Below are 21,996 nucleotides of genomic sequence, written 5' to 3' on the forward strand. Positions count from 1 at the left end.
CTCTCTCTCTCTCTCTCTCTCTCTCTCTCTCTCTCTCTCTCTCTCTCATATGACCCGCTAGATATGATTACCGGCCATATAATGGGTGTGCATCGGATTTCTATCGAGCCTCCACGAGAAGAAACCGGGCTCACCATGAAGGCTGATCGTTGCCGTGTCGAGCCTCCGATGTGTGTCAGTGTGTTGTACGAGAAACGGCCGCCATGTGCTTGCTGTCACTCACGCGCGCAGACACACGCGCCCTGAATTTTAAGGACCATGTTGATCTTATAGGCCTGGACCGTTCTCGTAAAATAACGGGTTATAAAATAGTTCATAGGAAGTGAAACTTCCAGGTCAATATGTCGCTAATAATCATTTAAATACACATTATAGACTTATTGATGCCTGTACAGATATAGTGATATTTCTTTTTCTTTGGTTTGAGGCGCACACACATCCACGTGTGTGTGTGTGTGTGTGTGTGTGTGTGTGTGTGTGTGTGTGTGCGCGCGCGCGCGTGTTTAACGACCGACGTCTCTGCCCTCGTTATGTTTTACGACGCACTGACATGACAATATTTGATTGTAGGTCCCTAAGATGTGCCCATAAAATGAATCACGCCGGGTGTCTTTTGCATTGGAGAGGAGAAGAAGAAGAAGAAGAAATAAATCCGAGTGGTTTGATGCGAGGTGATGTCATGTGTGCAGAGAGGAAGCTGCCCTAAATCCAGTTACCCCACCTCTTAACCTCATAGGAGCTGCTTAAACCCTGGTAACGTTATCATAGGCGATGCTAAAAAAGAGATACTTCAAAGCAGAACGTGATTAGAAGAATACACTTGATATTTTGGGGCGTAGTAGCCTAAGTGTTATTTATTTATTTGTTTGCCTCACCAGCTGAAGTACTAGTTTGACCCTCCTGGTTCATTTAGCGCTGCAGCTGGTGGTGCTGTCCGTGGTGCTGGAAGCAGCCGGCAGCTCCAGCAGACACTCGGAGGCCTGAGCTGATCTGCACTTGAACGGTAGACGGATAGATCGGCTGTCAGCGCCGCTGGCATCACTCGCATGTCGGGGCCACACACACATGCATAGACACACAGAGGCAGGGCTGTAAATCAAACTGACAGACGGTTCCTGGATCGCAGAGCTCGGATGCCGAGGAAGAAAAAAATTCACCTTAATATTGCTCTAATAGTCATGGACGTGTCATTGTTGATGACATATCTCATCCTCCTTCCTCATAGTTTGTGCAGCAGGGGAACCGTACATGACACCAAGAATATCTCTCTCTCTCTTTCTCTTTTATTTTTATTTGTACAAAACAATGCAATGTATTTTATAACCTCTATGATGTGTTTTATGTGCCATATGTAGCCAAAGCCAACCCTCCTCCAACTCTGTGATTTAGTGCCCCATTGTATGTTGATGCCGGATATACCTTGATATGAGCACTCTCAGTATTTTGGTATAGTATGACTGTAATAATCTATAGTCTTCATGATGTGCTGTGCCATTTGAGTAATACCCACATTGAAATAGATCTTTCAACATTGAATTGACTGGTTTTCCGGGAATCTAACAAAAGCACTCGGCCAAGTGAGTATAGTAGCTTCTCTCTGTGCACTTAAAATACCCTTAAAATGTTTGTTTTGAAGTTACGACTTTTAACAAGGAATGGCAAGTTCTGTCAATTGGCATGTCATTCTAATTCAGCAATTGTTATTGGCAGGATGGAATAGTTTCAACAGCCAAAACATGATGAAAGCCCAACGCATACGTACACACCTCAAGTTAGAAATACCAAGCAGACATGCCAGCAAGTTAACACAAATGGCAATTAGATGAAACATAGAGAAACATGAGTTTGGCTTGTTTTATGATTGTCTTCCTTGTGTAAGTTTGGCTACGTCGTCTGAAGTCAGTGTAGAAAGGAGTAAACATGTGTTGTGTTCATTCTTTGGGAAGATCTCTAGATTGTTTACCTTTTCTCACTTTAGCTCCTCCTCCTTCATTACATTTTAGTTTTCTTATGTTCTCAGCATATAGATGGAGGCTAGTGTAAATATTAATTTAGCCCAACAGGAAACCCAGCATGGGTAGAGTCAATAACAGCCACCAGATCTTATTACAGTAATGACATCACCATCGTAGCTTCATGACCATTGGCTGCCACTCTATGTGTAATTCCCTGTTTGCTTGTCTTTCCTCTGGAGACCTGTGATTTCCACTCTCATAGCTGCATTTTATCTTTACTGCAACAAGGCACACATTGACTCACACCGTCATGGTATAATTCATGTTGATTTATGACTTTTTTTTATGGATGTTTATGGTTTTATCTTTTGGTGATTACTTGACCATGAATGCTGTCTCCTTATCTTCGAACAGTTCATTGAAATAATACCTATGTGCTAAAGACATGGGGCCCATATGGTTTAGGCTTGCTGGGCCTGGATAATGATGCGTTTTTTTTAATTTACTTGACATTTTGTCACCCATAGTCCTTATAACCTTGTTAACAACTGGCAGTAATATGAAAACTGTGTAAACAAACATAGTTTTGGAGATTTGTTGCACATCCACCAACATTCGTTAGGCAGGAGAAGCCTACTTTTTACAATAATTGACACCTGGAACAATAATGACTGTAATAGCAATATAGTGGACTGGACTGTATTCCTCGTTGTAGGTGGTCTTCACCCCTTGTCTTAACGCTGTCTCGTGTGGTGCTGACTGGTGGAGCTGTAACTAGGGAGGGGAAAGCCCAGAGAACATATCGGGCCCATTTAATCGGACACCCCGCCGAAAGGGTTTTAATCTCTTGATCCGCGAGGCTCAGGAAAGCGAGAAGTGGTCAGGGGAAACTCTGGGATGTGCATGCTGTCCTTTAGCCTTCAAAACATTGGCAGCTCTCCATTTTTTAACAAGTAGACAAAGTTAAAACCACATGTGAAATGTTGAAAGCAGTGCCGCTTCAGGCGCCTTTTTAGCTGCTTGAAGTCAGAAAGAAAAATCATGTTGTTGTGTTTTTGCTCCATAATTTAAGCCCATTAAACCAACAACTTCAATTTAGCTCCTTTCATAAGAAATATGAGGGTGTTTTTTGAGACCACTTAATGCTTTGCGCAGCATACAGGGGCTGTATTTCTGAACCTGGCCAACCACAATACTGGACACCTGGTGTAGTGGCACAGATTCACCCCCAGCATGTAAAGGCGCTAAAGAGATTGAGAGCCGGCCAGCGCTTCCACCCAGCAATCTAGGTCATTAGGTCTACAGTTTAATTTAAGGAGCGCCACATCTGCTCACATGTAGGCAGAGCTGAGTGTTGTGGGTCGAGCATTAGAGCGATGCTTAATCCTCCTGTGACAGCTGATTGTACGTATTTTCGGCTCGTGGTTTTGCAGAGCTCACTTCATTTGTTCGCGAGAGGGCACTGAATTCCGAGCAAAGGAGTGCAGAGAGAGGCCGAGTTAAGGTAGGAGAATAATCACGATTTCATGCTGTGGCTGATTGCGTGAGCAGATCACTGTTGGATTTAAATAATAGCGTGTCCGTACACACTCTGCAGATCGATCGGGGTTAACGACGCACTGTGCATGTATTGCTGTTTGCCGTGCTACTGATTGTAAAAGCGTAATGAGGACGTGTGTCAGTATTGTTGTGCTGGCATCCATCTTGGCCCAGTCTCTTGCATGCCATTGGGCCGAAGTGGTCAATGGACCACATGCTTGTAGACTGAATGGACGCTGGCTTATTGGCCGACAGACAGATGACCTAAATGAGTGGAGAGAATGGATTAAGTGTTTATTATCTGCTCCCTTTATCCTGCTGTCCTGCCTTCCCTTTATCTCTCCCTCTGTCCTGGGGGCGGGGCTTGTAGTTTATGGGGGGGCTTGTTGGGAGGGGGTGGGACTTTTCTAGCTGGTTGTGGAAACCAGTGGGTATATTATTATTATTATTGACATATAAACCACTCCAGTGGCTGGTTAGAAGGCCATATCGACAAACTCCACATGACCGGTCCTGTACTCTCAATATTGAGAATATTTAATTAATTTCCATTCATTGAATGCGCAACAAAACTGTTAAGAAAATGTTAATAATTTAGGAATTTAGTTTTTCTTTGATTCCTATAGGGCAGTAGTGTTTTTATCTCCAGTATTTCTTTCTTTTAAAGACTATTCTTCGATATTCTTAAACGATAAGGGTGGTGATGGTCTATATTTTTGTAATTGTCACCAAACCCAAGAATGAAAAAAACAGACAAACAGACAAAGGGATTCGTCACACCACACAATAATGCCCAGCCAGTAATAATAACAACGTGGAAGTCAGCTGGAGGCGTTGCGAGTTAAGTCGACCAGACGAGGAGAAGGAAAATATTAGCCTGGGGGGGGGGGGGTTGTGACTGACTGACCAGCCAGATAATTAAACGTGATGGCAATCTTTGACAGTGTAGTCGAATCACACCTCAGTGCCACAGGAGCTGCACTGTCTGGCTCTGTCTCTTGTCACATGACACATAAAGGCGCCTTGTGGATGGATACGTCTTATTTTCTCATTTTACTCTCACAAACAGCTCAGAAAGGTCTCCAAACATCTTGCCACACCTTCTGCTTAATCAATTCAGTGCCACAACACCACCAAGCTCTTCAATTTTTAGTGTGTCTCTGTCTCACAGAGCAGATCATGAATATTGAGAAGCCCTTTAGTCGAAAACTAGTTTCCAATATTCCACAGTGATAATTCTGTCACTTTCCTCACGTTTCGAAAACTAATTAACCGGTGAGTGCTTCAGAAGCGGTGACGTTTTCTCAGAGTACGTTCAAGAGCAGATGACGGCTCAAACCCATTTACTTGCAAATGAACCTCCCGATACGCATTTCTGTCCAATCTCTTCCATTTGTCCTCCAAGTGAGGCCTCATAGTGTTGCTGCCATTGAGGCAGATTTCCCAAAAACTATCCCAGGCAGTGTTGTTGTTTACAGCCCAAAAGTGCATTTTCAGGCAGATGACTCCCAGGCTGTTCCTCGGAGACCATTTTACCTTTTGCACATCAGAGAAGAAGAGCTAAAAGCCTGGCTAGTGCCTGCACCGTCTGTCCAGTGTCACACCCACAGTCAGGATTTACTGGAGCAAAGTTGACATGTAAGTTCATAGTCTGGCCTTTCATGAATGCTGAGTTAAAAGTTTTTACGGTCAAGAAGAAACATTTAAAACTCATAAATAAAATCCCAAATCTTGTTTACTATCAACATCTGAAATCATCCAGCATGTAAAAACACTGTTAAACTCTCTCTCTCTGTAGATGTTTAGATGTAGCTCTGATGTCACATGAAGCAACCTAGCTTATATAGCTTATTTGAATTTTAGGTGTAAAAGATTAATATTGATGATCTGCCGCAGCCAGAAGTGGAGTTTAAAGCGGCTCGGAGCAGTCTCCCTGCTGAGTATCAGATAGATGTTGGTAAATAAAACATTTGGTTATGAAATATTTATCTATAGACTCCATGAACCAGTTCACGCAGTTTGATTAAATTCATATTTGACCCTGTAGCTCTCTAGTCCGATATGATGGGTTTCATTGAAAACACTATATATTGTGCACATTTAAAATGTTATTCAAACTGACATTTTATATATTATGTAAACTAATATATTTACAGTTTATAAATCAACGTCATGTTAATATGTAAAGGACTTTAGATAGCTAGTTAAAGAGATTTACTGTACCCAATGAGAGATTCAATATCAGTTTTCCAACTGTAGATACCATTGAAAGCAAAGCGTTGATGCAAAGTACAGTAGTGATTGATCAACGCGCTGATTATTTTCTCAGTTTATTGATGATTGTTTTGTTTATAAAATGTCAGAAAACAGCTCTAATAGCCTCGTATAGATACAGCACAGCATGCTCTTCAAATACACCACAAACACTGCCGCTGTGTTTGTTTTAATCATCCGCGTCTTCAACCGTCAGCAGGGCGTTCCTCGTGTATTTTACATTTCAGGGTCATCTCCATAGAGAAGTGGGTTAGCTCATTTACAATATGGTTAATTACAGCGTTTCTTTCTGTTACTTTACACACTATGAATAACTCGGAGGGGTTTTCTCCCCCCCCCCCCCATATCACTGGCTGGTGTTCATTTAGGTTATGCGAGTTGCGTGCTTTAATGAGGGTATTTCCTTCATCTATGCAGCACTTTTTATTGGTTAACTCTGCTAAAATAAAGAAGTTCCAGCGCAGCTAACGTCTAACTGCTGATATCAGCAGCTGCATAAGTGTTATAGCACTTCTCAGATGCAGTCAGTTGAACTGTCTCACTTGGACAATGTGCTCTTAAACTGACACATAGGAGGGTGAGGACTTTTTTGTACAATTATACTATAGTGTGCGTTAAACTCAATAAATGTTTTTGACTGATTCTATGGAGGCGGATGATTTAATTAACATCTCCCTTTTTCTCTTTGCTTTGATAATAAATTATGTGTAAAGTGGAGCTCTTGCAGTGGGACTAATTAATATGTTTTGTTCTGTTAACGTTGTATAATCACAGTTGTGGAATAAAGACAAAGATAAGCCTCGTAGTATTCATGAAGAGAAGAGTGTTTTAGGCTACTTTCCAATTAACATTAACGTGGGCGATCATTTGTATTCTGCACATAAGTCGCATGCAAAATGTTTTCCTACAACAGCCACTGTTCATTTCATGGAAACGACTCGTGCGTCCACTTTGAAATGATAAAATAGGAAACAAACAAAAGGAAAAGAAAGAAATGCAGTAACTTCCAAGTGGAGAAGCCTTTACACGACATCTTCAATCAACCTGAAGGACAGCAAGCCGTTAAGTGTGTCGCCACTTGGCTGGCAGCCAGCATGAGTGTTAGCGCGAGTGACCAATGGTGGCGGGCGGAGCTGGCTGATACTGACCATCTGTGTGTATGTTGTGTGTGTGTGTGTGTGTGTGTGTGTGTGTACGTGCAGCTCCCCGCAGACTTCAGCAGACTTCACCTGGCCGACGGCTTGCACCCACAGGTGACCCACGTCTCCTCCAGCCACTCAGGATGTAGTATCACCAGCGACTCTGGAAGCAGCAGCCTGTCAGACATTTATCAGGTAAGGACGCCACCCGTTGGCGCTGGATCCCCAGTTTGGACTCCCCCGGATAGTTCAGTAGGTGTGGTAGTTTGTGAGCTGGACGTGAAATATCCCCTTGCGGGATTAATAAAGTTAACTATCTATCTAACTGTGAACGGGGTCGTGAGGTCGGTCATGCGAGGTTAAACCTTACGCGGTCTAGCTTGGGTCGTCGTTCTTCCGCTAGGATGTGTTTTTGAAAGCTTACTTTCTAGTTTAAAGTAACACGACATGTTAACTAGTCTATCGTACATTGAAAACTGTCAGTTAATGTTTCTAACCTAATTTGTGCAGATAAATTAAGCAAGAGAACTGAAGCCCAGCTCATATTGAGTCAGTGAGACCCTCCTTGGTGAAATGACAAATCCACCTCCGGGGCCGCGGGTTGCTCTCATTAAGCAGTACAAGAACGTTTGGGAGTGAATGTAAGCGCTTGGCAGACAGAGTGGCCGTGAGACACTAATAGGACACTGTCCCTGCTCAACGGGAGACGAGCAGGCGGGCGGGTGGCTGCGAGCAGGTGGGCCAGCCTACATCCTGACTCCAGCTCCGCCTCTCATCACCTCAAAGCACGAGTACAGAACTCCCAGGGAGCCGTAACGTACAACCTCGTGTGATAAGGAGCTTTACGAGCTACAATATTACAGAGAGCAACTGTAGACTCGGATCTTTTTTTATTCATCAGAGTGCGACTAAATAAGTAACACTGACGAAAGGAAATTTAAATATCCTCCAGCGACTTTAACCCCCCCCCCCCCCCCCCACGGTAAATACAACAAGATTCAGCTGAAAAAGAACACGCACACAGAATCTTGTGACTGTGGACGGGCCCCAAACCCAGCAACTAATCCTCTTAACACAGCACCCACCCTATTGGCTCCCTGTACCGTCACCTGCTGTGAGCCTATTTGTGTGTTTGTAAGTGGGCTTGTGACTGCGCTCAGGGGGCATCAGTCAGAATCAATTTGTGTTGTTTGGACCTCTTCTTGGCTTGTGTGTGTGTGTGTGTGTGTGTGTGTGTGTGTGCGCGCGCACACAAGAGGCATTAGATCATATTGTTTGAATGCAGATTTGTAGTTGCGCGTTAGCCCTGTGTGAGCGTGTGTTACCGTAAAGATGCGTGTGTGTGTGTTTGGCCATGCTGTGTCTGGCTGGAGCAGGTTGAACAGGCTCTCCTGTCTGTGATCGTGCTCTCACAGCCATCTGCTGGCTCTGTCTCTCCCTCTCTGAAACACACTGTCCTGTCTCTTCTTCTTTCTTCGGGCTCTCAATCCTCTGCTGGAACTCTAACATCTTTTAATCTATCTGTAGCAACAGCTGCTATGTCTCTAAGCACTACATATACACATGTATACTCGGACACGTTAAATCGTTCTCTCATGTCACATGTGATCAAACTTCTCTGCTCAGCTCTCTGGTGGTGATCTACTTGCATGTGTGCTACTTCTGTTTTACCTTTCGGATGTTTAGTACGGGAGCTCTTTTGTCTGCACACTTTCCTCCACAGTCCCACGTAACTGAATAACTTATTTTGTCCTTTTGGTGATCAAAAATGCCCAAGCATTTGCTGTTTTTCTTTCTCTTTCACGTAAGCGAATTGAATATTTTGGGTGTTTGGACTGTTGAACCGAACAAGCAGTTAAAAGATATCAGTTTTGGCTTTATTCAACTATAGTTAACTTACCAGGAGAAAGCTCCAACAGCTTCTGATCAACTACAACCATGCAGCTTGTTTCTACTTGTGACTGCTTTTCACTGGTTGCATAAATATGTCTTTAGGTTGTGATTACTTCAAATTAAGAAAATATGTTTTTGAACACGTTTTAGGGACTGAAGAAGAAAAAGAAATATTGTAATTGTATTTTACTTAATCGTCTCCTAACCTCTCTGATTGATCTAAAGGCTGCTTGGGGCTTCTGCTAGTAGCAGAACTTAACTAAAGGAGATAGTTTGTCTCTTACTTTTATCAGCCAGTCTTCAGAGTTGAACTGCTTCTGCTCTTTTTAGACTTTTAGACCACTCTGCTCACAAGATTAAAATCTACAAGCATTGAAGATGATGTAAAGGATTACAGCTTTATTGCTCGAAGGTACCTGACATGACTCCCCAAACTGTTTGTTTCATGCACGATTACTTTGTTGGCGTACGTTGCACCCTGCAGGTTACAGAATGAATAATGTGGTAGTAGATCACGGCCCATGTTTGTGGTCTTCACTGGTGGTGTTTTCTGAATAAATGGGTCAGGGGAGGCCTGGTTCTTTACACCTGAGACCACAGGGAGTTGATGGTACAAAGAAATATGGGGGTAGATTTTACCATTAAAGGGCCACAGCTTGTTGATGAGAAGCATCGAACAGTTTAACCACGGCTTCCACATCATTCTCACGTCACCGGCAACATGGCGCACTGTTTTGTGTCTGAATAAATCATGACATTGGTTCTTCAGAAGGACTTTGAAAGCATTGATCCAAGAATAGCCCTGATGAAATATTAACAACACCTGACTTGCCCCGCTGACTTGTAATGCTTACTTCACATTAATGGATGTTTGATGCATGGATGACACGGAAACGAGCCTTTGCACATAGACAAAGGCACACCGGCAACCTGTATTTAAATGCAGCGTGCTGGCTCTCTGGTTTTAACAGGTTATGTCCATGTGACGTGTCTAAGTGTGAAATAGAATGAAGTCACTGTGGCATCTACAAAGGAATATGCATCCTCACTTCTCTTCTGCTGATTTATTCTGTTTGCTGCAGATAAAAAGTGCGGTGAACCTGTCTAGCGTGTCCTCTGTCCATCTGTAGAAAATGGGCAATGAATATGCAACTGTCTGAGGTTTCAGGACAAAGAGTGCTCAGGGAATACTGTTCAAATGTATGTAAGAAGTCCTTCCCTATTGTGCTCTGTAAAGACGGTGTTTTTCACAGCCACTTTTACCACCAGAGTTATTTTAGTGCACTGACTCATGTTATTGATTTGTTATGTTTTGAGAGAACATATACTGCAGCGGTTGTATTGTATACTGCTCCTCACTCGATCTGTGAAGGCCTCACTCGTACAACCAGATCCTCGACCCCGCCCACCAGGGCATGTGCGCCTGTGACGCCCCAAATGGCCACTCAGACACTGGCATACATCATTGATGAGCCCTTTGCACATGGCGTTTGAGGGGAAAGGACATAGGGTTTCTGTGAGAGACCTGGGCACGGGGACTCTGAGCTTTGTGAAAAATTTAAAGCAGACTGACAGTCTGGGAGGTGAAGATGCGTCTGGCTCTGGGATTTTGTGGACAGTTTGCGAAGGCAACCTTTTCTTCTCTTTCCATTAAGAAGCTCGAGGCTGAGCACCAGGTTGCGGTAAGAAGGGTTGTTTTTCACACTGGTGATGTAGCAGGGTGATGCTTTGGATTCCTTTTTTTTTTTTTTCCACACTGCTTTGGTTTATTCCGAGCGAGGGTTTCATGTTGTGTGAGCGTGAACCAGGCAATATGGCCCTTCTGTCATCTATAGAAATGTTTCCTTTGACGAAGGCAGAGGAACTCGCTCCTGCACAAGTAATTGCATTACTTTCGCTCCCCATCTCGCTTAATTTTCCTCATCTCCGCACATATTTCATCTTATGCTTTCAAAGAACAGGATCTGGCTTCGAGGCAGGCGGTGGAGTTTGCTGAGGGGGAGAGGAAAGTTGGGAGTTAATTAGCTTGTTACTATGCACAGCAGAGTGTTTGGTGTGCAGTGTTGTTGACGCCTTTCTTACTCATACGATACTGAATACTTCTAATCCATTTCATTAAAAGTGTCAGATCTGCACAACGGTTTCACAGAGGCTCTTGTTCTATTTCGCTTTTGGTTGGAAATGTGTCCCAGCTGATGTTTGTACTGTAAAATGATTTCAGCAGTGTGTGTGTGCGCCTCTGTATCCTTAGTATGCTGATTCTTCACCCTGGCTGGCTTGGTCAGCAGCTGCCATAATTTTATCCGCTTTTCAGGCATCTAGCTGACAATCTAAAGAATTGTTTGTAATGAGCATTCAGGTAGGTGGTGCAGAGTCTCGCTCAAAGACTTGGCTGCAGATCTGAACTTTGACGTTTTGTGCTGTAGTTCTCCAGCTTCTGGTGTTGGATGGAGAAACCAAACCCCCCCCCCCACACACACACCTTGTTGAGCTTTAATCGCAGGTAACTGACTCATCTCTTCATCTGTTTCCTCTTTGCAGGCCACAGAAAACGAACCAGGTGACATGGACCTGAGCGGCTTGCCAGAGACCGCCGTCGACTCCGAGGAGGACGACGATGAGGAGGACATCGAGCGAGCGTCCGACCCCCTCATGAGCCGGGACATCGTGCGGGACTGCCTGGAGAAGGACCCCATGGACAGAACCGATGATGACATAGGTGAGCCCCTACAACAAACCGTGTCAAACAGCGTTTGTTTCTCCGTGCAGCTTGCGAATAGTGATATTGCAGCGCAGTGTTTACTTTAAAAATATCTATATTTTCTGTGCAATCCTCAGAGTTTGGAGAAGGGTGTGTTTTTCAAAGATATCCATAACAAGCACAAGCAGTGTTGTTCCCGGCTGGGACAGTACTCCTTGTCCCAGTTCTAGATGAATTCAGTGCGGTATAAAAGCCACGCCTTCCTTTCTTACTTGAATCGGTCACAATTAATGTCGGCTTTCAAGTAATTCCCAAAAGCCACATCAGGTTTGCAGTATCATATCCCTTAAAGCTATGACTCAACTCCAATGATAATGATAGGCAAAAAAAGTACGAGTACACACTCTCAGAGCTTAGCTACAGATGTGGGCTGGGGGAGGATGATGCACTGGATGTAGAGAGTGAGTGCCAGCCACCCCTCCCCCGCCGCCCGCGGTACACCCCTCCCTCTGCCGGCAGGCTTTTCTAGGTCACTTCAGCACATCCTCTCGCCTCACCTCTCCCTGCACATTAAACTTTCAGTGCTTCTGCAGCTTCACACACGACGCTGTTGCCATGCCAAGCACAGGTCAGCCAGAACCGCCAGACTGCTGCTGGCCAGCCAGGAGGAGGGGAGAAGGCTGGTTGGTAGAAGGGGGGGGGGGGGGGGGGGGGGTATTTTCCCACTTTGGACCTCAGTGAAGGGTGCTGCAGAATGTCTTGCACCCTGGATTATATGTGTATAGCATTTCCTGACACACCCAGTCATATACACCCAATATTAAAGCCATTCGCCGAAATAACAAAACATGTATTCTTACTTACTAGCTATGCACATGCAGTAGTTTCGGTGTGCCCTATTTTTAAAAGATCCTGCTTTAAATCTCTGCCACCACCCCAGTAAAAAGGAGGTGAAAATAATTTGGTGTAAAACAATGAAAATGAACATTTGAAAAATAAAAAGCAACAGCAACCAATGCCTGGTAGCTCTGCATGATCCTCAGACCTCACTGTGACAGTTTTTCACTCAGACGACTTTGTACTGAAGAAGTTGTCTCAATAAAAAAAAGTGCCCACAGTGAGATCTGTGGATTATCCTGAGTCATGGGTATTTTAATAATTGATTCATTGCGTTAGTCAGCAGAAATAGCAAACGTCTGATAGTTCCAGCTTTGAGAATGTGGTGATTTGTCGCTTGTCTTTGTCCTGAACTGAATATATTTGTGTTTGTCAGTCGAATAACACAAGTGATTTGGGCTTTTATTTCTGATTCAATAGAAAAAAGTGGTAATTTAGCAATAGCCTGATTATCTATTTGAATCTTCAGTTACGTCTCAATGAGTAATAAAGTTTATTGGGCATTTTTAAACTTGATCAGAGTTTCAGCGTCTGCAAAAACTCACTCGGAGGTCATTGAGTGAAGTGTCAGCAATTATTCTGGGCTCGCCTCAAAGGTTCATATCGATGGAATTGATATTTGGCTTTATGTTCTCCGGATAATGATCCCTCTGTTGGCTGTTCGCTGAGTTGATGATCCATTTTGATGCTCCAGCCTCCAGGGCGACGCAGGCGTGCCAAGAGCGCTGCATGTCGTCCTTCTCTGCTCCGGGTTTTGCTTCTTTTTTTTTTTTTTTCTCAACCTCCTGCACTTCCTCCGCTGTCTCTCCTCTGTCTCTCTCACAGAGCAATTACTGGAGTTCATGCATCAACTGCCAGCGTTTGCCAACATGACCATGTCAGTGAGGAGGGAACTCTGCGCCGTCATGGTTTTCGCTGTGGTCGAACGTGCCGGCACCATCGTTCTCAACGATGGAGAGGAGGTGTGTGTTGGTGCAAATTCATGCATACACAAGCCCGGCCTTGTGACCTTATCTTGCCTGTGTCTCTCGAGGAACTGAACCATAGTCTCAGCCCTTCACACCAGTGAATCGTCGTCTTCCATTTAATGTTTTTTTCTGCTCTACTAAGTCTGAATGGCGGATAACCTGTATTGCCAGGCCTTATCTAAGATCCCTTAGGCAGCTGGAGAAGGAATCACTTATTCTCTCTGGTTTCAATGAAGACAATTTGGTTGTTTTTTTTCTCTCTGATGCACTCAAATAATAGAGAGCAGACCTTGCTTTGAAGGTGCGGTCACTTTAGTAAATGTCCGGTCACTTTAGTAAATGTCCGGTCACAGATAATTCAGGGTTCAATGAGCATATTGTTGCTGTCGGGGTAAAAGATGTGAATCTCTGCTTTTCAGAAATTCTTGAAAACATCCTTATTTTCATGTAATTCCTCAAAAAGCATAAGAAATCAGATTTTTATTTTTCCTTTTCAGTCAAGCATGTAGCAATTTGACTGTACTGCATCTTCATATTCTGGTTTTGCTTTGCAGCTCTTATAATCATGCCCTGTTGCTGTATCCCTCTGAGGACAGTACAAACCCATCTGTTAGTGCAGCAGTCCCCTTGTAGCTTCTTTTTGATAAATAACTTTGACTCATTAAGGGACACCAGCTGTTGGGAATATTACGAGACTGAACTCAATCTGATTTTTAAAAGTTGTTATTGTTGTTGTTTCTTTTTCACAACGTTTTGTTTCTTTTCTTCCAACATCTTAACTTATATTTCCGCGTGTTTTGTGATCCAGCTGGACTCGTGGTCGGTGATCCTGAACGGTTCGGTGGAGGTGACGTACCCTGAGGGCCGGGCAGAGATCCTGTGCATGGGGAACAGTTTTGGGGTGTCACCAACCATGGAGAAGGAATACATGAAGGGCGTGATGAAGACGAAGGTGGACGACTGTCAGGTAGGATCTTGGTCGGAAATGTTCCTGCATAGTGTCACTGGGTTAGGGTTAGCAGGTCCATTGCATCTGCATCTCAGTGTGGGTCAAAGCAGAACACAAACCCTAGCATTCTATTATATTGACATCCTCTGTGACCCACTCCACGAGTCCACGCAGACAGTAAGTTCTAAGTTGCTTTCGGGCGATAGCATCCAATTAAATGTGGGAAACGGCCATTTTGAAAGAGAATAGGCCAGAGCGTGTAAAGAGCAAGATCACATTAATAGCATGATGTGTTTAATGGGACTAAAGTACTAAACAGTGAAGACACTGAAATGGTTTTACTCCTTTAATCGTCAAGAGCTGAGCTCAGTGTCTGCAACGAGTAAAACTTGGCTCCTAATTAGGGAAAGCTGTTTTTTCATAATATACGATGTGAGGATGGTGGTTTAGTTGCTATGCAGAGTTTATTTCTAATCAGCTGTTATTAGTTTATTGATTTCATATTCAATCTGCTATGATCTCTCCAACAGGTCGAGATTTAGGGTAATCTAGTAACAGAAATATGATGTCTTATGTATGTTAAAATACCATAACTGCAATGCTGTTGAGCGTGTTGGATAAATATATTGTGTCAAAATGCTGCTAATTCTTTCTTTCCGTCTTGTCCAGTTTGTGTGCATAGCCCAGCAGGACTACTGCTGCATCCTCAACCAGGTGGAGAAGAACATGCAGAAGGTCGAGGAGGAAGGCGAGATCGTTATGGTGAAGGAACACCGCGAACTGGACCGCACCGGCACCAGGAAAGGACACATCGTCATCAAGGTGACAAGTCAATTTACATTTTCCTAAAACCCCCAAACAGAATTCCGAGGGCTCAAAAGAGATTTGATTCACAAATAATCCCCGCTACATATTTAAAGCGATCTTTGAAAGCCATCATGTTGCATTAAGGGTTATTTCAAACAAGTAACACCATGATGTTGAACTCCAGGGCACACCGGAGCGCCTCACCATGCACCTGGTGGAGGAACACTCAGTGGTGGACCCCACCTACATCGAGGACTTCCTGTTGACCTACAGGACCTTCCTCTCCAGCCCCATGGTCGTGGGCAAGAAGCTCCTGGAGTGGTTCCACGACCCCAGTCTCAGGGACAAGGTACGGGTGTACATAGGACTTCTGTATCTAATTCAAACAGAGACTTTATACTGCAGTTACACTCAGTTATGCACTCAGACACACCCAAGCAGAGGTTTTCTATTCACCCATAAACATGTCCAACTACATGCACTACTAGTCAACATGTTAACTGTATGTTGACCCCTGCTGATCGTGTGATTGCTGCAGGTTACACGGGTAGTCTTGCTGTGGGTAAACAATCACTTCAACGACTTTGAAGGCGACACTGCCATGACTCACTTTCTGGAAGAGTTTGAAAACAATCTGGAAAAAGAAGTAAGTCAAGCAACCCGCACAGGGATTAATCTCATGCAAAAATATATTTTGTGTATGCCACTTATTGCACTTTCCTCACATCTGTTTTTTTTTTTTTTTTTTTTTTTTTTCAGAAAATGTGTGGGCACCTCAGACTGTTAAACATAGCGTGTGCTGCTAAAGCCAAGCCGCGGCTGGTGACGCTGACCAAGCCGTCCAGGGACTCCCCACTGGCCTTCAGCCTCCTCGGAGGGCAAGAGAAAGGTTTCCGCATCTTTCTTGATGCCGTGGAGCCTGGGAGCAAGGCAGCAGAAGTCGGCCTTAAGCGTGGAGATCAGGTGAGATGACTTCCATTTCATTTGTCAGACAGCACACATTGCTTCCGGTGTAAGAAAGTGTTAAACTTGAACTGCAGGGAGGGAAACTGTAAAGTCAGCTGCACATGGCCTTCAAGTTATACAAGTTTTTTTTGCCTGTAGGCTACAACTGTGAGTAAAAATCGCTTTTGTCACACAGACTAGCACAATTGATCTTTTTTTCTTTTGTTCGTTCTTGTTGTGAAATTGGTTTTACATTTTGCTCTAAATAGCATTAAAGGTCTTAAATTGAACTTGCCAGTAGCTGCGGGCACCCTGTGTTGGCTTTCTTCTCACAACTTGACTTCTCAACCGTTTTGACACTCTGCAGTCCTCCGGGTTTTAAGCAAAGTCCCTTAATCCTTGAAACCATCTCGAGAGTGTCTGGATGCCAGTTAAGCCCTCTTGACTCCAAACATCCCCTGCAGCTGTTTCCCGAAAAGGAAGCGGAGAAGCTGGCATCCTTGGAAGCATTCACTCTCTCATAGCCTTACTCGCACCTTCCAATTTTTTTTAACAGCTTCAGTTATGACCAGCATTCACTCAGGAGCTATCATTTCAGAGCTTTAGTATTAGTCCCATTTGTTTTGTCATCGAGCCATTAGCGGTAGCCCCGAAGTAGTAAACTCCACGCAACGTCTCACTAATCACTGCTGATCCCAAAACAGACATTTGGGCTTCGCAGCAGCAGAGGATGGCCTGTACATACGCTGCAGTCAAAGATGACTTCCTCTTCCACTAAAGAGGAAGCGGCAAAGGTCGGTTAGCAGATCGCGTTAAAATGCAAATACCCGGCCCAGATACAGAGGTCAAGCTGTTTAGACAATTTGAATGTGACACGGACCTCGTCGGTATCCAAACTGTGTTGGACTAAATGTCATGATGTGTAACATGCCAGATGATTGCACCTTTGTTCAATGAATAAAATATGGAGTTCAGAGATTATCACCTGTGACATTTACATTAGTTCAAGGCGCTACACTTCACTGCACAGATCCAATAAGGCATGCAGTTTGACTTGACGTTTGCTGCTCACCAGTTCAGCAATTAGACTCTTAATCCATGTGCATAACTTTAGATTTGGTTTATTTTTATTTGAGAGTTATGAGTTCTGTATTTTGGACTGTTGGGTAAAAATGCACCTGATATATTTCTTCTGTCTTCTTTCTGCAGATCTTGGAGGTCAATGGGCAGAACTTTGAGAATGTCCAGCTCATCAAAGCCAACGAGATTCTGAAGAACAACACCCACTTGTCCATAACTGTGAAAACAAACCTTTTAGGTAAAGTTTCATCATATTTATCAGACCAACCATGTCAGAATTCATAGCCAGACTCGATTATTTGAACCAGGTTATAATACTAATAACATTTCCCTTTTTTTCTAGTGTTTAAAGAGCTGCTAACCAGGCCAGAGCATGACCACGATGTGGATGGCGAGGAGGAGCATGACAGGAAGAACGGTGCGCCCCACCTTCCAAAGATCGGAGACATCAAGAAGGCGAGCCGCTACTCCATCCCCGACCTGGCGGTGGACGTGGAGCAGGTGATGGGCCTGGAGAAGGTCAGCAAGAAAGCAAAGAGCAACTCGGTGGGAGGACGCAACAAGCTGAAGAAGATCTTCGACAAGACACTCACCAGCATCCTGCCGCCTAAACCATACAAGTAATAAGACCTAATAACGTGTGGATTGTCACTTTTATCAGGAAATAAATCTACCTTATTGTTAGGCGGTGCAAGATAGCTTTTCATGTTGACATTTGTAAATGGCACTGAGAGGTAAATGTTAGAGATTTCAGATTTTAGTACCGTGTTATTATGTTTGATGGTGCCAGTAAACTGCACACAGCTGCTTATTTGCTGAAGTATAGCGGGTCAGTGTTTGTTTTATATCTAAAGGATGCTGAAAGCATGAGAGAGAGAGATAAACATGTGATGACAAATGAGTCAAGTGCAGTTTATGTTTCCCTTGTAACAAGTTTTGATAAAGCTTGTGCTGTGTGCAGAGAGGAAGCAGTGATCCACACATCCTCGTCTGATTGAGACTGATTGGGCGGATTGTTTCCCAAAACAAACATACAATGCAATCGAATAATCAATCAGCTGCTGAGCTGAATCAGACAGATTTTGATGCATCTTGTTTTATCAGTGTAGCTACGAGATTAAGATTTAAAAAAAATCACCTTCCTGATTAAAAAAATACTATGAAATACTGCAGGGAAAACCTGTAAAAGGGGTTGATTAGGACAGTGCATATTTTACAATTTATTACAATAGAGATTGGATATTCCGTTGCCATTGCAGCACACAGCTTTCAGATTGAGATTTCTGTTCCCCAATCCAAGTGTTAGCCTGACATTGCTCCAATCACACAATATTAGGTGTACAATGTGGGTTTCTTTATTGCAGACTATAGTCTATGGCCCAGAGGTGTTCACGGCTTCCAACTCCTGCCAACACCGATATCGCCCCCTGCCTTTTGTTGACAGCACTGCTGTCTCACCCCTCCCATGCGCTACCCTCTTGTCTCCATAGTGACGTTTGCGTGGGCCAATCGCAGGACGACAGCATCGTGGGGATGAAGCAGTCCAAACAGATCGTTCCAGCGCTGCCCGTCAGCGGAAACCTCTCATCGTCAAACCCAGACCTTCTGCAGTCTCACCACCGCATCCTCGACTTCAACAACCAGCCTGGTGCGTATTCAGCTGCTGTTTGGATAGAATGTGACTCTGGGAAGTTTGTAGTAACAAATCATTACTATTTCTGCTTTTTCACATCATCATTGGCAAATACAATCTAACAATAAAGATTATGTTCTTGTATTTAAAATATGAATATAAGGTTTTTTTTACACCACACGGATCGAGGTATCTTATTGATCCACCATTCTGTAAATCCTTTGCTGTAAAGACTCACTGGCCTCAATGGGAGAATACAACCAGTAATATTGAAGGGATGGCTACTTCAACAGTATGACAAAATGAACTAGCCAATGATAGAAATATGGTATCTATCTCCATTAACTCCTGTGCATCACATGTTGTTTGTGTTCTTCCAGTCCCGGTCATACCGAGTGAGTATGTTCTCGTTCATGTGATCCTGCTCATGTGATCCTGCTTCTCCCGGCACAGTCACGTCTTTGTCAATGCTGCCGGCCTCTATGTCGGACTTACAGACATTAATCAGCTGCTGTACTTTAGTTTGTTCACATAACATACTCTCAGTTAATCTGCATTCATGCTTGTGAACGCTAAGTAAAGCTAACAGCATTGCACTTACTGTTGAACTTTATGTTTTCTGAGGGCTAAGGGGTATTGATTTTTTTATTATTTTTTATTATGGAGGGTCAAATGATTGGTGGGGTTGTGTTTCTGATCAAACTAATGAATGATGGGAAATTAACTCTGAGGGTGACGACAACAAAATGCTTTGGTGGAGATGGTTCTTTATAAATCGTGGGAAACAAAATCCTTGGCATTTTATTTACATGAACCGATAAGTAAACATGAATGCTCACTATGTGTTCTGTTCATCCCCAGATATGTCGGACCAGGTATTACGAGTCTTCAAAGCAGACCAGCAGTCTCGGTACATCATGATCGGGAAGGACACAACGGCTAAGGAGGTGGTGGCCCAGGCTATCAGGGAGTTTGCCCTGACGGCAGCACCAGAGGCTTATTCTCTGTGTGAGGTATCCGTCACACCGGAGGGCGTCATCAAGCAGAGGCGGTTACCAGACCAGCTGTCCAAACTAGCTGACAGGATTCAACTGAGCGGCAGGTAATTACATCTTCAATTAGATGTGCTGAGTGCACATAATGTCAAATGGAGTAAATAAGTAAATCCTCTTATGAGAAAAGATTAAAGCATCGTCATTTGTGCTTCATTTAAGTGAAACAAACACATTCTCCCATTTCTTCAGGTACTACCTAAAGAGCAACATGGAGACCGAGACGTTATGTTCGGATGACGATGCTCAGGACCTCCTGCGAGAGGGCCAGATCTCTTTGATACCGCTCAGCACAGTGGAGGTTGCCACTCAGCTCTCCATGCGGGCCTTCGAACTTTTCTGCGCCATCGAGCCCACCGAATACATCGACGACCTATACAAGCTGCGCTCCAAGACGGGCTCGGCCAGCCTGAAGCGCTTCGAAGAGGCCATCAACCACGAGACCTTCTGGGTGGCGTCGGAGGTGACGCAGGAGCCCAACCAGATCAAACGCATGAAGACAGTCAAGCACTTCATCAAGATCGCCCTGCACTGCCGCGAGTGCAAGAACTTTAACTCCATGTTCGCCATCATCAGGTGAGATGGGGGAAAATGAATATATATGTGTAGCAAATTGTGCCATTGTGTTTAGAAAGCATACATCGGGACTGTTTTCACACTGTTTTCATGCGCCCATGTTTAATACGTCTCCTCCCTCTCACAGCGGTCTGAACCTGGCTCCAGTATCCAGACTGAGGGGAACATGGGAGAAGCTACCCAGCAAGTACGAGAAGCTGTTCGGGGACCTGCAGGACCTCTTCGACCCCTCCAGAAATATGGCCAAGTACAGGAATGTCCTCAACAATCAGAACCTCCAGCCACCGATCATCCCGCTGTTCCCCGTCATCAAGAAGGACCTCACCTTCCTCCATGAAGGTAGATGATGATTTACAAACATCCCACCTCTAATATGGTAGTATTTTGTACATGATAAAGTTGGATACATGTAATTTGAGCTAATGCTATCACCAGCCAGCTTTGTCATTATTATACATTTCTTGCATTGTTGTTCGCTGACTTTTGTAGTTACTGCAAACTTTACATGCGGTTTCCTTGAAAAATTAAACATTCTTTTGCCATAATAATCTTTATATGGTATATCAAACATAAATGTCAGATCATGGTCCTCACTTCATTTGAACCACATTCGTAGTAGTGGCTTTGAAGGGTAGTATCGGGTGTTCATTCCTCCAGTTAGTTTTTTCAGCTGTGTAATGTGAGAGTCATCTATGTTCACTTTCCTTCTTCCCTTATTCCTCAGGCAATGACTCTAAAGTGGACGGCCTGGTGAACTTTGAGAAGCTGAGGATGATTGCCAAAGAAATTCGCCACGTTGGCCGCATGGCCTCCGTCAACATGGACCCGGCCCTCATGTTCCGGACCCGGTAAGACGCCAGACTTCAGATTAAGAAGGATCCTTTTTTGCTCTCTCTGTAGGACCGCTCTGCCGGGGTTAGCCGGTTCACATAGATTCAGTGAAGATTTCCGCATCACGCTTTTCTTTCGAGCAGCTGTTCCCTCTGGCAACCGTTTCCTCTGGCAACTGTTTCCCTATACACATTGTTGGCATAAGATGTGCTCAGCGCTCCTGTGAAAGTGTGTCTTTGTCTAATGATGTCACTTCTTAGTGGTGTTACCATTTGATTTCCTCTCTAACTTTCACGTGGGTGAAATTTGCTTCTCTTTTGGTGATCTTGGTGGTCTTTCCTGTCCTAAGCTTTGTCTCTTTCTCCCTCTACTCATCCATCCTTTTGCCCTCCGTGCTTCTCTGTTCATGGCACCCACCCTCTAGGAAGAAGAAATGGAGAAGTTTAGGGTAAGTCCGGTGACCCGACAACCTTTTGCCCTCCCTGCACCTCGGCCCTTTTTTTACGCCAATTTGTGTGCTTCTTTTCATTCTTTTCTGAAATCTTGTTCCCATTAACCAGTTTGAGTTGAATCCTCCGACTAACACTGCCTGCCCCTAACCAAAGGGCTTTGAATGGAACAAAGGTCACTTCTGCTAACACACTGGACTATTTTACATGAAAGCTGTTGTGCTGACAGCGTGAATTAGACTAATACATATATCCTAAACATACAACAAATGAATATTATTGCTGTTGGATTACAGCTTTACATTAGT

At 44.0% G+C, this 21,996-nt stretch overlaps 1 protein-coding gene across 1 annotated transcript in view; it reads left to right on the forward strand.

Annotated features, from left to right (window-relative positions):
* Nucleotides 1–21,996, forward strand: part of rapgef2b (Rap guanine nucleotide exchange factor 2b) — a 94,069-nt gene that overhangs the window by 64,533 nt on the left and 7,540 nt on the right. Inside the window, 16 exon segments of the mRNA XM_031866949.1 lie at nucleotides 6,971–7,102; nucleotides 11,342–11,519; nucleotides 13,224–13,360; nucleotides 14,175–14,333; nucleotides 14,985–15,137; nucleotides 15,307–15,471; nucleotides 15,661–15,768; nucleotides 15,882–16,085; nucleotides 17,277–17,385; nucleotides 17,491–17,767; nucleotides 18,638–18,795; nucleotides 19,642–19,882; nucleotides 20,025–20,408; nucleotides 20,536–20,747; nucleotides 21,133–21,256; nucleotides 21,664–21,687. Coding sequence (XP_031722809.1) covers nucleotides 6,971–7,102; nucleotides 11,342–11,519; nucleotides 13,224–13,360; nucleotides 14,175–14,333; nucleotides 14,985–15,137; nucleotides 15,307–15,471; nucleotides 15,661–15,768; nucleotides 15,882–16,085; nucleotides 17,277–17,385; nucleotides 17,491–17,767; nucleotides 18,638–18,795; nucleotides 19,642–19,882; nucleotides 20,025–20,408; nucleotides 20,536–20,747; nucleotides 21,133–21,256; nucleotides 21,664–21,687 — 2,765 coding nt within the window.

Source organism: Anarrhichthys ocellatus, unplaced genomic scaffold (assembly GCF_004355925.1).
Source record: "Anarrhichthys ocellatus isolate YVR2014 unplaced genomic scaffold, GSC_Weel_1.0 scaffold37, whole genome shotgun sequence".
NCBI classification, from domain to species: domain Eukaryota; kingdom Metazoa; phylum Chordata; class Actinopteri; order Perciformes; family Anarhichadidae; genus Anarrhichthys; species Anarrhichthys ocellatus.